This window comes from Schistocerca nitens, chromosome 3 (genome assembly GCF_023898315.1).
Source record: "Schistocerca nitens isolate TAMUIC-IGC-003100 chromosome 3, iqSchNite1.1, whole genome shotgun sequence".
Taxonomy (NCBI): Eukaryota; Metazoa; Arthropoda; class Insecta; order Orthoptera; family Acrididae; genus Schistocerca; species Schistocerca nitens.
The window spans coordinates 708955535-708970954 of record NC_064616.1 but is presented as its reverse complement, the minus strand read 5'-3'; the positions used below and the strand labels follow the sequence as shown (position 1 = coordinate 708970954).

Below are 15420 nucleotides of genomic sequence, written 5' to 3'. Positions count from 1 at the left end.
TTTCACATTCTGAGCTCACAAAACTGCTTGAAAGATATTACTGTAAATGCAAGCCAAAAGAATGATAACAGCAGCCTACATGTTGGACGGTAATTCCATAGTCTGGCTGCTGCTAGTGTCCAAGCTATGGTGTGCGAGAGACAGACTGTTGCAGGGAGTACATTACTTGTTTTCAGATGGCAGACACATATGTGAAGAGGTTCCAATGTGCTTTGTGTACAATATGGCCATTCTTCCTTATGGTGGTCGTCTACTTGGTAAACAGCAATGTTAATGAGCACATCTGTTCTCATATTCACATGCAGTGCAACAACAGACCACTGACACGTACAAATAACCCACAAACCTCGATACTGACCAGCTGGCCAAATGGAGACCCACACTGAGGCCCCTTTCAAACTCTAACCGGTACTTATAATGCTCACACACGTTGCACCTTCTTGTCTTCCACAGCGGTCATTCGACATCTGATGCTGTTCACATCCTTCATATACCCTATCAGACCTGGTAACAACACTAAACATGAACAAAATGAATGCGCTCTAGTGGCCATTTTACCTATCGCAAAGAATAACAATGCTTAATCACTTACACAGCCACATAGACATCCATGTTGTCCTTTGTCATGCAGTGCAAACACACTAGTCATCCAAAATGTTGCTAGTTGATTTATTCCCGGTGTAAATGCAATGTCAGTGCCGTAACTATGGTGACAGCTTGAGATAACAACTATAATTACACAATGGAAAGAAGAAAAGAAAAGAAAGGAAATGCACAGAACAATAACAATAGAAAGAAAGAACCAGAAGAACGACACAAGGGCAACCAACACTACTATGGACTAAAACTGGAAAAGAAAACCATAGGTAGAAGGGCTAAAAACAAGAGAGCAGATGACTGTAGCTGGCCGAACACAAGAACAGAAAGGAAAAGCCAGCCACTATGCCACACATTAAAACATCCACCCAAAAAGCATTAGAGTGGAGAACACAAAGGAACAAAGCGCATGCGCTAAGACTTATATAGAATGATAAAACCCACCGTCAAGCATGAAATGTAAAACTAAATTAGCCGATGAGGTGGTGTTAGCTAAAATTAATGGCAACAAGTCCGGTAACTTAGCTGTGTGTCACCCTAGCATGGCCAATGCGGAGCAGGCAGAGAGCTACTGAGTCCCTGCAAGAGGCCGGCATGGAGGACTGCCACACATTCATAGTCTCCTTAATGGCACGCAGTTTGTTGTGCGTGCTGAGGTTATGCCATTTCGTCTTGCAAAGCCGCAAAACCTTACGGCGTAGTACTGAACGCAGGTCAGTGGCAGAGCAGCCGATCTCCACAAGCGGTTTCCGTGTAACCTGCTTGGCCAGCCTGTCGTCAAGTTCATTGCCTGGGATTCCACATGACCTGAGGTCTGACAAACACCACTGAACGACCGGACCATTCCCAAGCATAGATGGATTCCTGGATGGTCGCTATCAAAGGATGACAAGGGTAGCAGTGGGCAAGAGCTTGTAGGCTGCTCAAGGAGTCAGTGCACAGAAGAAACACCTCCCCAGGGCACGAACGGATGTGCTCAAGGGCACGAGATATAGCCACCAGCTCAGCAGTGAAAATACTGCAGCCATCAGGCAAGGAATGCTGTTCAATATGCCCTCCATGGACTTATGTGAAGCTGACATGAGCATCAGCCATCGAGCCTTTGGTGTAAACCACTTTGTGGCCTCGGTACTTGTCAAGGAACGAGAGAGAGTGGCAGATGAGAACCGCGGGGTTAACTGAGTACTTAGGGCCATCTGAAAGGTCCAGGCGAAGCTGCAGCCCCGGTGTACACCATGAAGGTGTATGTGAATGAACCTCAAGTCTAGGTGGGAAAGGCAAGGACTTTAGTTCAGAAAGAAAGGATTGGAAACAAACTGCAATTGGAAGGCCTGACCTGGGCCGCCGATGCGGGAGATGAACCGCCGTGGGTGGGAAAAGGAGATGGTGATTCACATGAGCAGGAGAACTATGAACATTGCTACATAACTGGCCAGCAGTTGTGCACGCCTAACCTGCAATGGAGGGACTCCGGCTTCCCCAAGGACGCTCGTTACCGGACTTGTCCTAAAAGCTCCTGTGCACCACAGTGGTGCACTTCATCGAGTAAACGAAATGCTGAGGGAACTGCCGAACCATAAAACAGACACCCATAGTCAAGGCGAAATTGAACAAGACCTCTATAGAGCTGCAGCAGCGCAGAGCAATCTGCACACCAATTGGTGTTGCTCAGCCAGCGGAGGGTGCTGAAGTGCTGCCAGCACTTCTGCTTAACCTGACAAAGGTGAGGAATCCAAGTCAATCAGGCGTCGAAAACCAGCCCTAAAAATCAATGTGTCTCCACTACAGTGAGCGGATCATCGTCACAGTAAAGTTCTGATTCTGGACGAACGGACCAACGCCGACAGAAGTGCATAACACACGACTTTGCAGCCGAAAACTGGAAACTGTGGGCTAAAGCCCATGACTGCACCTTGTGGATGGCTCCCTGTAGGCGCCACTCGGCAACACCAGTACTGGTGGAGCATAATAAAATGCAGAACTCGTCTGCATACAGTCAAGGTGCGATGGACGAGCATACAGCTGCTGCTAGACCATTAATGGCCATTAAAAGGAGAGATACACTCAATACAGAGCCCTGCAGGATCCCATTCTCCTTGATATGGGGGGAACTATGGGAGGCACCAACTTGGACACGGGAAGTACAAAGCGACAGGAAATTCTGGATAAAAATTGGGAGTGGGCCTTGGAGACCAAACTTGTATAATGTGGCAAGGATATGATGTCACCAGGTCATGTCATATGCTTTCCGTAAATAAAAAAAGACGGCAACCAGGTGTTGGCATCTGGAAAAGGCTGTACGGATGGCAGAGTATATGGACACAAGATTGTCAGTGGTAGAGCGACCCTGGCGGAAGCCGGCCTGACATGGAGCCAGTAGGCCACGTGACTCCAGGACCCAACCCAACTGCCGACACACCATACGTTCCAGCACCTTACAAAGAAAATTTGTGAGGCGGATGGGCTGATAGCTATCCACATCTAGTGGGTTTTTCCAGGTTTGAGCACCGGAATGATGGTGCGCTCCTCCCACTGCGATGGAAAGACGCCATTACACCAGATCCGGTTGAAGAAGATGAGGAGACATCGCTTGTAGTCAGTTGAGAGATGTTTAATCATCTGACTGTGGATCCGATCTGGTCCAGGAGGTGTGACAGGGCAATGTGCAAGAGCACTGAGGAGCTCCCACTCTGCAAAGGGGGCGTTATAGGATTCACTGTGGCGTGTAGTAAATAGGATTCACTGTGGCGTGTAGTAAACAAGACGACTTTCCCTTCCATCTGCCATTTGGAGTGCAAAAGACGGGGGGGGGGGGATTTTCTCCGACACAGAGGCATGAGCATAGTGCTCAGCTAAGTGTTCGGCAATTGCATTTGAATCGGTAGATAACACACCATGTATGTTAACACCACGGACACCTGCTGGGGTCTGGTACCCGAAAACACGTTTGATCTTTGCCCAGGCATAGGAAGGTTACGCATGGCACCCAATGGCCTAGACATATTTCTCCCAACACTCCTGCTTCCGTCGTTTGATAAGCTGGCGAATGCTAGCACGCAGCCGCTTGAAGGGTATGAGGTGCTCCAGGGAAGGGTGCCACTTATGCCGCTGTAGAGCTCACTGACTCAACTTAATTGCGTCAGCGACTTCCAGCGACCACCAAGGGACTGTCTTTTGCCGGGGGCACCCTAAAGAGCGAGTGATCATGATTTCTGCCAAAGAAACAATTGTTGTAGTCACCTTCTCAACCATCACATCGATGTTACTGTGTGGGAGAGATTCAACAGTGACAGCAGAGGTGAAAGTTTCCCAGTCCGCCTTGTTTACAGCCTATCTGGGCAGGCGTTCATTGGCTTGATGCCGAGGCAGTGACAGGAAGACAGGGAAGTGCTCACTACCACACAGGTCGTCATGTGCTCTCCAGTGGATAGATAGGAGAAGTCCTGGGCTGCAATGTGATAAATCAATGGCCTAGTAACTACCTCGAGCCACGTTGAAATGTGTGGCAGCCCCAGTATTAAGGAGGCAGTGGTCGAACTGAGACAGTAAAGTTTCAACATCTCTGCCTCGGCCAGTAAGCACGGTGCCACCCCACAAGGGGTTATGGGCATTAAAATCTCCAAAAGGTAGGAAAGGTTTAGGCAGCTGATCAATCAGTGCAGTTAATATTTTCAGGGGTATTACACTATCTGGAGGTAGATATACATTGCAGACAGTTATTTCCTGCGTCGTCCTTATTCTGACAGCCACAGCTTCAAGATGGGTTTGAAGGGGCTCAGGTTCACTACAGACTGAGTTTAGGACATAAACACAAACTCCACCTGACACTCAATTACAGTCACTATGGTTCCTGTAGTATCCCTTATAGATGCGTAGGGCAGGGGTCTGCATTGCCGGGAACCAGGTTTCCTGGAGGGCAATGCAGGAAGCAGGTGTTAAGCTTAACAGATGCCATAGGTCAGCCAGGCGGTGGAAAAAACCGCCTGAATTCCGCAGGAGGATGATATCATCGTGAGACTGGGAGGGCATGGAACATTCAATGAGGCAGTTTACGCCTCAGGGTCACCTGCTGCCACCGACTTATTGCCCGAGCAGTCTATATCCATTTTGCCTGAGGGCCCAGCGAGATCTAGGTCCTCAGCGGATGTCAGAATCTCCACCTCATTCACAGACACAGAACTTGTAGGTAGCGGTGGTGTGGGTGGTGGGTGCCATCACAATTCCCTTGGTTTTGGGGACCTCCTTTTTGGATTTCTCTCACTGTTCCTTGGGTTTCCCCAGCTGGGAGGACTTCACTGATTCAGTCTCAATGACTGAGGATGAGTGTGAAGCCCTGCAACCAGCTGCTTTTGGGCTCTTCAGCCATTGGTGGGTGTCATCTTTCCCACAAGCACAAACCTGGGAAGGGAGTGATCCAAGCGACCCCTCACTAGTGACAGCAGCCGAAGATGAATGACGTCGCAGATGGTTGGGGGGGGGGGGGGAGGGGGGGGTGTTGCTCCTGAAGTAGGTGGTGCAGGAGTAACAGGGAGGGAAGTGCCCCCCACCGTCAAGGGGGCAGATGTAGTCTTCCGGCTCTGAGAGCCGACTGGAGTTAGAACTGGGGCTAGAACTGTTGTAGCAGCGGCGTAAGACGAAGTCATACCTACACGATGTAGGTGTTCAAATTTCCTATTAGCCTCAGTGTAGGTCAGTCAGTCCAGGGTCTTGTACTCCATGATTTTCCTTTCTTTCTAGAGAATTCTGCAGTCAATGTGCAAGCAAATTGTGCTCTTCACAGTTGACACACATGGGAGGCAGGGCACACGGAGTATTGGGATGTGATGGGCGTCCGCAATCTCGACATGTGATGCTGGAAGTACAGCAGGAAGACATACGACCGAACTTCGAACATTTAAAGCACTGCATTGGGAGAAGGATATAGGGTTTTACATCACAGCAGTAGACCATCACCTTGACCTTCTCGAGTAATGTATCATCCTCAAAAGCCAAGATGAAGCCACCCTGGTGGACATGCTGAACGAAATGTACATCTCGCCACTCTGAATTGTAGCACAGCTCATCGTCAGACTGCAGAAGAAGGTCCCTGTGAAATATGATACCCTGGACTGTATTTACGCTCTTATGGGGAGTGATGGTTGCAGAAACATCCCCCAGCAGGAGGGGAACGATTTGGGTTCATACTTCCGTGGATTGAATTGAGCCCGTGAATGCTTAGAGCCTGCTGGTGTTTCACCACCAAGAGATGATGAACAATGCTTCATCGCGTGTCATCCACCCTGATGCCACCCACTCTGACCAGGGACCCTCTCCACGGGTGCCACCTGGCAGGATGGCCATTACCGGGAGTCCCAATGCCCCAGGGTGATGGGATTCTACTCCTCGGCATACGTGGGGGAGTTAACGGTGCAGGCATCAGCAGAGCGATCCCTGTGTGGTCAGGGGGCTACAACCAACAGGGTACATGGCAGCCCCACCAAAATGGACTGGCTACCGTGCTGGATATTGGGTGCCACCAGGAAAACAAGTCCATTATCATCATCAGCGCAGAAAACGATACTGCACAGCTGATGGAAAATAACGCACCCAGGAGTGTGACATCACCCAAGAGTTGGAGAATGAGCAGAAGTGCACATCCACGTTGACGAAGGATGTGATAGGTCTCAGTGCATGATGGACACGATGCACCATGTAAGCCTCCCTTCCCCAATTAGCTCGCTCTTCGGGAAAATTTTGAAAAATGGAGGTCAAACCCCACAGGGGACCATCACAAAGGCTGAAACATGTGAGACTCCTTTTAGTCGCCTCTTACGACAGGCAGGAATACCTCGGCCTATTCTAACCCCTGGACCCGCAGGGTGGTGGCCATAGTGTATCAATGCTGTTTTGTCGCAAATCACAGAGGAAGAACAAGCAGTGATTCGATTTCATATTTTACTCGTTATAATGGCTAGCGACACATCCGTGTCCAAGCAAAAACCTTACAGCTATAATTTTTTTTTTTTTAGGTCATGAATGAGTGTGAATGGTTTACAGGTTTTAAAGGAGGGAAGGTGTCGCTCACAGCCAACGAGAAGTCAGTGTGTCCCATCTTAAGTTCTCCAACAGAAACACTTAGAAAATTCTTGATATTTTGTAAACTGACACTTATATCTCACATAGGGCTATCACTTAAGAACAGAGCATCTCTAAACAAAGTGTTCAAGACAAGAAAATGTGTGCTAAATTTGCCCTGCACACTTTGATTTCTGAACAAAAACAATGGCATGTGGATGCCTAGAGCAACTGGATTGCAATGAGAAATGCGGACAATTCTTTTCTGGAGTGGAAAAAAAAATCAATATGAACATACCTCAAAATGACAAAGTGGGTCTCGGATCGTTAGCTAAGACAGAAGAAGAATGAAAAAATCAAAAAGGAAGACAATGCTCATGAGATTCTCCATATGAAATTTGTTTCGACTGGCACCACTGTCAATTCCAAATATTATTTGCATGTCATGGTCAATTGTGCAAGAGGATTCAGATGGTTTGTCAACAACAATCAAAGGAGAGGGACTTCTGATCACTGCACGATAGCTGCATTTGTAATACACCCCCCCCCCCTTTTTGTGAAAAATGAAGCGTCAGTTCTCAACCACCTTTCATACTGATTCGATTTGATGCCGAGTGACTTTTTTTAATTCCTAAAAGTAGAAGTTCAAATGAAGTATCAATGCTTTGATGACATAGCCTACAATGAAGCCACTGAGAAGTGTGAACTGGAGAACATCCCAAAGAAGGACTATCCTGATATTTTCACACAGTTTTTCTCAAGCTGGGGTTGACTATGTAGAACACTTGAAGCATCTTAACTTTTCTCTTTTTGGACTGATGGGCTATCATTTCCATCTAGGTGAGGACATGGTCTTCATCTGTGTCAAGACATGTAAACAGGCGATTTAAATGGGAAGCAGTTAAGAATACAGCAAGATGAAATTAGTTCTGGACTACATCTTGTTTAGTAACCACATCATGATATAAAATTCTAAGGTAAGATCTATATTGTTTATTTTACATGCATAATACAGCTAAACAAAATACTATGATGGTAAAAATTGTGTTTTTCCCCTAAAAAATATTCCCTGTAACTCCCTGTAACTTCATACCTAATTTTCAACTTATTGGGAAAGAACTGCTTAGGGAAAATATATGTGAAAGGGTTCGTCTCAAAGCTATGCAATAACTATTTCATTGACCAAAAACTTTTACTTTTATCTGTGTTTCAGGCTGGGTGCAGTTCCTGCTATCTTATAGGGCGATTGTCGAAACTGTAGAGCTGACGAAAACCTGTAGATCTGATATTTAATTAAATAATTTCTCTTATTGATAATGTATCTTGTGTTTGTGAATATGTTATATGTGAACTCAATTTATCTATAAAAAAGTGGATATATGCACACAACAGTTCGCAACTTAGGACGGGGGTAGGAGGGGTGGGGTGTGTGATGCGATTGTAAGAATGGTGGCTTGTCATTAACCTTTGTCAGAGTACAGAATATAGTGGAATGATACGTACACAGAATTTTAATAGGTAGGCCAGTTCTGGCTACTACGATCTCTTTGGTGATCACACCTTTGATGTCACTGGAATGCCAACAGTACTGTGGATTAAGTTGTCCCTTGTGCTAAGCAGTGCTCACTGCTGCTGTTTCCAGTAAATTTCTTATACACACTGTAAATTCTTATGCTCTTTATTGTTGGTGCACTTTTAAATAATCACTGGGTCATAAATACACAGGTGGCTAATTCATAATGGTTACACTTATTCATCATACAATAAAATTATTTCCTCTTGATTTCAAATGTCCACTCATCAACTGAAGTCTTGATTAAAACAATCATCTTTACCCAGCATACAAATACACAGTTTAAGAAGTCCTTAAGCTCACAAATGTCAACTTTAAGTACTATTAAAGTATGTTGTAATGTCAGACTCTGAAAAAATTATAAACTCATAAACTTACGTTTTTAGGGTTCCTGATGTCATCAGCTCTGTAACTAATACAATGTATTTTCTCTTTGTAAGTGAGACCTCCCAGTAATCATAAAATCTTACAATGTTTGGGTGCTGTAGTCCTTTCAGCATCTCAGCTTCTTCACGAAAACGTAGTCTCTCACTTTTATTCAATTTCTTTTCCTAAAATAAGTGAAAGGTTATTCAGTTTTAAAGCACTTTTTAAAATACATGAGGATCAGCAACCTTAGATAATTTTTAGCAACATGATGACCATAAGAATAGTATTACTTTGTACTCATGTTTTTAATTGTGCTTCTATCTTTTATGTGCTCTGGATTGTGGATTGGTTCCACAGTGGCCACCTTAGCCTTACACATTCAAAGTTTAAATTTTTGTTGTGTTATACACCAAAGTAAAAAAAATGAAAATTTAGTTGTCTTTAGGTTCAATTAATTAATTTATCTATTTTAAAGGTCCACATCTCAATAAAGAAAACTTGCATTTGCATATCAGTTTGGATTAATTATCAGTTTGGCCATTTTTTACTTAATAGTAGAGCGGAGTAGAAAAATTAGGACTAGTAAGGGGAAGTTTTCAAATTCTGTGCTCTTGTTTATATTTGTTTTCGCTTGAAGCTACCCTCAGATATGAGTCATATTGTTAGTAATAGGTCTAACAGCGTCCTGTCTAAGAATGAAATAGACATTCTTGCCAAAGGGGGAAACTGTGCGGTCTTACCTAGAATACCAACAGAAGATATCATTGCTAATATTGAGGGTGGAATTCGTTTTGTACTGCAGATGAAAATCAGGCAGAATATTGCTTAGGAGTAAACCATCTAACAGTAACTTAATGAAAGGTTTAAATTCTGATAAAGACATTTTAATTCTTCCAGCATATAAAGGCAGTGCTACAGAGGTAAAGGCAGTGCGCTACAGAGGTAAAGGCAGTGCTACAGAGGTAAAGGCAGTGCTACAGAGGTAAAGGCAGTGCTACAGAGGTAAAGGCAGTGCTACAGAGGTAAAGGCAGTGCTACAGAGGTAAAGGCAGTGCTACAGAGGTAAAGGCAGTGCTACAGAGGTAAAGGCAGTGCTACAGAGGTAAAGGCAGTGCTACAGAGGTAAAGGCAGTGCCACAGAGGTAAAGGCAGTGCTACAGAGGTAAAGGCAGTGCTACAGAGGTAAAGGCAGTGCTACAGAGGTAAAGGCAGTGCTACAGAGGTAATGGAGAGAGACAACTACTGCATTAAAATTAGGGACATATTAGAACCAGGAATATACAGAAAGCTTGAGGGAGATTCCACAACTTCTATGCTTAGAGTAATTAATTAATCAACTAATAAAAACCCCTGATTTCTCCCGCTGACAAGAGGGTTCTCATCAAATCTGAAGAGCTAACATCAAGACTGTATGGTTTGCCAAAAATTCACAAACTTGGCATCCATTATGCCTTCCTGTTAGCACCCTTGACTGACCAACCTATGCGACTGCCGACCACTTAGCTATTTGCCTATAGTTGTTTAAAGGAAAAACTGAAGCTCATATTAAAGATTTTAGTCATTTTATCAAAAAAATTTAAAGTCCTGCAGACTATGTCTATGTGATCAGTTTACTAGGGTTTCTCTCAATGAGGTTATGTCACAGTTGGAATGCATGTTTGCAAAGGATATGGCATATCTCTCGAAAAATTGTCTCACATCAACTTGGTTTCAGTGGGACAACAGATTATATGAGCAAACTGATGGTGTGGCTATGGGGAACCCACTCAGTGCTGTTATAGCAAATTCTTATATGGAAAAATTCAAAGAAGCAGCTCTTCAGACAGCGAAGAAGAAACCCACATGCCAGTTTTGGTATGTTGTGATATTTTATTCATATGGCCTCATGGAGAAAATGAACTACCAGAATTTCTATTTTCCTAATGATATTAATTCTAATACACAGTTCACTATGGAAGAAGAGAAAGAAGGTCCATTTTCATGTTTGCAGGTTCAGAAAACCTGATGGAACTTTAGGGCACAAAGTTTACAGAAAGCCCACTTACACGGCAGATACCTTCACAGAAATTACAAATAGCATTACAAACAGAAAAAGAGGAGTGAAAAAACATTGGTGGACTGAGCTAAAACACTGTGAGCTGCAGTTCTTGGACAACCTATATGATTTACGAACTGCCTTCAGAAGAAAAGTCTACACTGACAAAGACAGAAATAGGGCACTACAAACTAAAAGACTTTGAGCTTTTACTGAAAAAGAACCAACCAAAGGGAAAGTTTCCCTCCCATTCGCAAAACATGTCACAGATCATATTGGCGAAGTGTCCAGAACACACAGTATTGATGCAGTGTTTTAATTATTAAGAACGGTATGTGAACATCTGAACACTGCATAAAGGACCTATGCCCACCGCTTGCCACAGATACGAGTATATAAAATCCCTTATGCACATGGTCAAGTATACACAAAAACTACAAAAAGAAGCATTAACACTCACCTTGAGGAGCACAAGAGCAATTGCCATCTGGGCAACACCAATAAATCAGCAGTAGCAGAACATGCACTGGGATCAGTGAACCATCAACCACGGTTTTATCAAGATTGAATCAATAATATGCTAGGATGTATAGAGGGGCCATGGAAATTCAAAAGCACAAAAACAACTTTAACAGAAAAGTAGGACTGAAATTAGACAAGTTGTGGGCCTTAGAAGTAAAAAAAGCTCCATAACAAACATCAGTGAGTGTCCACTACCTTAGGCAGTGGTCTGATGACATCACAGACAGACAGTTGCCCGGATACATACATAAACAGTTAAGCCTGCTGAGCTTGTTGGAGATTGCAACTGCTTTCTGAGCTGGTATAGCCTATAATAATCTCACCAGCACTGGAAGATGTTATGTTAGGCAGAGAAATATTCCTTGGACCACAGCCTAATGCACATAAAACAAATGTCACTGAAAATGCAAATACCGGCTGTGAAAGTCAGTATTGTATAATTATTAAATTCTTCTGTGTTGTCAAGTTTAACAAATGTTGGTACTACCTTAGGATAATAATTTTTGTATTGTTTTGTGAAGATTGGAAATCACATTTTCACTGGGTACTAGACAGCAGAGAAGGGAGTCATAATGAAGCACTACCACACACATTCATAACTTGCTGTCTTCACACTGAATTTGAGCTAAATGAGGTTATTAACAGAAAAAAAACAATGGGATTTGGGAAAATGAAATGAATACAAGTAAAAAATAGTATACTTGAAGAAATCCATCTCTGAGCTACCAGATGTACAAATACATCTTTTTCTCCTCTAGTTTTGGTTAAATAATCATCTTTACAGTAGGACTACAAAATTCAGAAACAGAAAAAAAACATATGTAGTATACACAGACAAAAGAAGCACATGTGTGAAGAACAATCAATTAGAAAGTACTTACACAGCTCTACACTGATGGGTCATGAAGACATTTTCTTCAAATCATCTCCAATCATATGTTCATACAATTGCTCCATAAACTTAGATGAACTAAAATTATTTTGTCTGATACAAATACAGCACTATATAAAATGTGATCTGTTACAACTGATTATTTCAAACTTGGAGGTACATATTAGAATCTGAATGTCAAAGACGGTATGTTCAAAGAATAATCAGTAGTTCAAAGGGTATAGGTTTCTGTTCTAGTCAAGGTTGGCAGACCAATACCTTTTTCAACAAAGATGATACCCAAAACATTGACGTACTTTTGGAAGCCAGTAGCGACATTCCATCTAATCACAAATATTGCCTGAAAATTAGATTACTGCGTATGTTTAGATGGACATTATGTGAACAATGTCTATGAAGCAGGTATTAATCTATAGTGCTGCCACATGGCCAAAAAACAGAACCACATTTGTTAAAGAGTAGAATACAAGATAAATCATCCATACCAGCAAACATCTTGGGATCATTTGAAAACCTGGCATTACTACATTATTGAAATATGAAGACAATCTCTTCTTATTTTATCACTGGGACACTATAAAATCACTGTGTATTGGTGTATACAATGTTACATACACATAAGGCTTTGTCAATATTGTCGCAAAAGAAGCTGAGTAGCACAACCACCGTGGTGTAGTGGTTATTATACTACACTGTTGCATGGAGGGTCATGTGTTCAAAACTCACTTGAACTGTAAAATTTTAATTTCTACATTCAGTTCGAGTATATTCTAGAAGTATCCACAAATGTCAAGAATCATTGTACTGGAATGTTCTGTAACAGTATACATACCGTAAGTGTTCTGGCCGGAGGCAGTTCGCTCCGCACTCTTGTATGTGCAAGTGCTGAATAAACCTTCGTTAAATGAAGTTAGTGTTCGCCATTCATCTATTTAGACCTTCTTCTATGTAACATTATTGTGGTGGAGACGCTGGGTATTGGAACTTGTGATAGCGCACATTATCGACAATGCAGTGGCTCCCATCAGGCCACGACAGAGCCATTGCTTACGTGGCGAGAAACTAGAGTTCGAGCCACATTCAACAAATCGCAATCTACCGGAGACAGGAGAAGAAGGGAACGTTACAATGACAGCAACTGTGTGCCACCACATGAGACATCCTACCGGGTTCTCTGGTGACAATGGTCAAGATCCAAACAAGTGGCTGAAGGTATATGAGCATATAGCCAAATTTAACAAATGGGATGGCACCGTGTGTTCGACTCATGTATTTTTCTACTTGTAGGGCACTGCGAAGCAATGGTATAAGAACAACGAGGAGAAGTTCACAAGCTGGGAAGTATTCGAGGCAGAACTGCACAAGTGTTTTGGCAACACACAACAACAGAAGTGCAAGGCTGAAGATAAAGTGCAGGTTACAGCGTACAGGAGAAACTACAGCATAATACATTCAAGACGTCTTCGAGGTGTGTAAAATAGTGGATCCTAGAATGAAGCAGGAAGATAAGGTTGCACATCTCATGAAGGGTGTTGCTGAGGACATTAATCAAGCCCTGCTCCCAAAGGAGGTTTCGACAGTAGACGACTTTATAAAATGGTGCCAGTATATCGAGACAATGCATCAAAAAAGAATTACACGCAAGAAGTTTGAACGGCTTCCAAACGCTGTATCAATGTCTGTGATGGAGTAAGAAAGTGATTTTACAAGTGTTCTTCGTCAGGTAGTGAGAGAGGAAGTTCAGAAGGCACTTGGATTGCACGGCGAGCAAAAACCGAGAGGCTTCAAGGGGTCATAAGGGAGGAAGTGGCACAGACGTTGAACCCAATCTCTTGTCCTTCATTTCCCTTTAAAACAGTGAAAAAGTTGAGGCCCAGGTGAAGTTACGTTCCTACAATGCCGCATGAGGAACCTGCTTGGGCACCAAGGAAGACTGACGTCTGGAGGACCCAGGATGACCAACCAGTATGCTTCCACTGCGGACAACCGGGACATGTTGTGTGCTATTGTCGAGAAAGGCGGCGGATATTTGATGACACCCACGCCAGGTGACAGCAGGCCGATCTTAGCCGACGCCAACTCCGGGATGACGAACATGAACAAGAAGATGTGGGTGCAGGATGACGTAGGTCACCATCACTGCAAGCTAGCCATAGGAGAGGACACACCCCAACAGGCTAATCAAGGTCTCCATTGCCATTTAGAAGCTCCAGCCGATCACCTAGCAGCCGCAACCTGGAAAACTAAAGGGCGTGACTTCCCTTGAAGGTGAGGTCGCCGAAGAGAAAAATCCTCCACCATCGATCACTACTAAAATGATAGGAAACTACATTGATATCCTTATGGATGGCTGACCAACCCAAGCTCTTGTGGACTCTGGAGCATCATATTCAGTCATTTCGGAGAAGTACCGTCGCCAGTTGCAGAAAACCATATTCGTCAACAACAAAACATCTCTGCTGAAGGGGCTATTCGGAAATATGTAAAACCTATAGGAAGATGTGTCATTCGTGAGGGCATAAGTGGCTATACACAGCCCTTAGAATTCATCGTCTTACAAGAGTGTAGTCATGACATTATTCTCGGATGGGACTTTCTGAAAGCTTCTCAGGCAGTTATAGATTGTGGTCACTCGAAGATTATACTAGACGAGATGAGATACTGTGGACAGGAAAATGTGCATCCGAGTTCGTGGAGACTATGAGTGCCGGATGAAGTGATCATTCCTGCAGTCAGTGCTAAAAAGGTAACGGGCATGTGTCATGTTATGCATCAACCCATGAATCTTGTAATGGAATGTAAAAGAAGCATACCACTGAAGAACAACTTGGTCATCCCAGCCTCTATTGTCTCATTTAAGAATGGATTCATTGAATTGTGGATAGTCAACTGTCGCCAAGAACCGCAAATCCTTTCAAGACGCATGTGCGTAGCAAACACTGAGCCATTAATTGCCAAACAGCTGAGCACTGTAGAAACCTACCGGGCCGAGTCTGTGGGCAAAATTGGCGCTACCACTACGAGACAAGATCTTCTAGCTTGACTATCACCAGATCTCACTAAGGAACAACAGAAGAAGCTACTGGTATTCTTCAAGAGTTCTCTGAATGCTTCAAATCCACAGGTGAAGAGCAAATTCGACAAATCGACCGTGAAGTACCGGATTAGCACTGGAGACCATCAACCAATAAGCCAGAGAGCATACCATGTGTCTGCAACAGAACGTCAAATAATTCGCGACAAGTTAGAGAAAATAATGAAGAATGACATCATTCAGCCTTCGCAGAGCCCATGGTCATCACCAGTGGTTCTCGTCAGGAAGAAGGATGGCAGTTGGCGCTTTTGTGTTGATTACAGAAGGCTTAATAAGATAACTCA

At 43.6% G+C, this 15420-nt stretch overlaps 1 protein-coding gene across 1 annotated transcript in view; it reads right to left on the bottom strand.

Moving 5' to 3' along the window:
• LOC126248681 (serine/threonine-protein kinase WNK1) overlaps positions 1 to 15420 on the bottom strand; it is a 325351-nt gene that overhangs the window by 227351 nt on the left and 82580 nt on the right. Inside the window, exon 6 of the mRNA XM_049949948.1 lies at positions 8603 to 8775. Coding sequence (XP_049805905.1) covers positions 8603 to 8775 — 173 coding nt within the window. The remainder of the gene's footprint in view (positions 1 to 8602; positions 8776 to 15420) is intronic.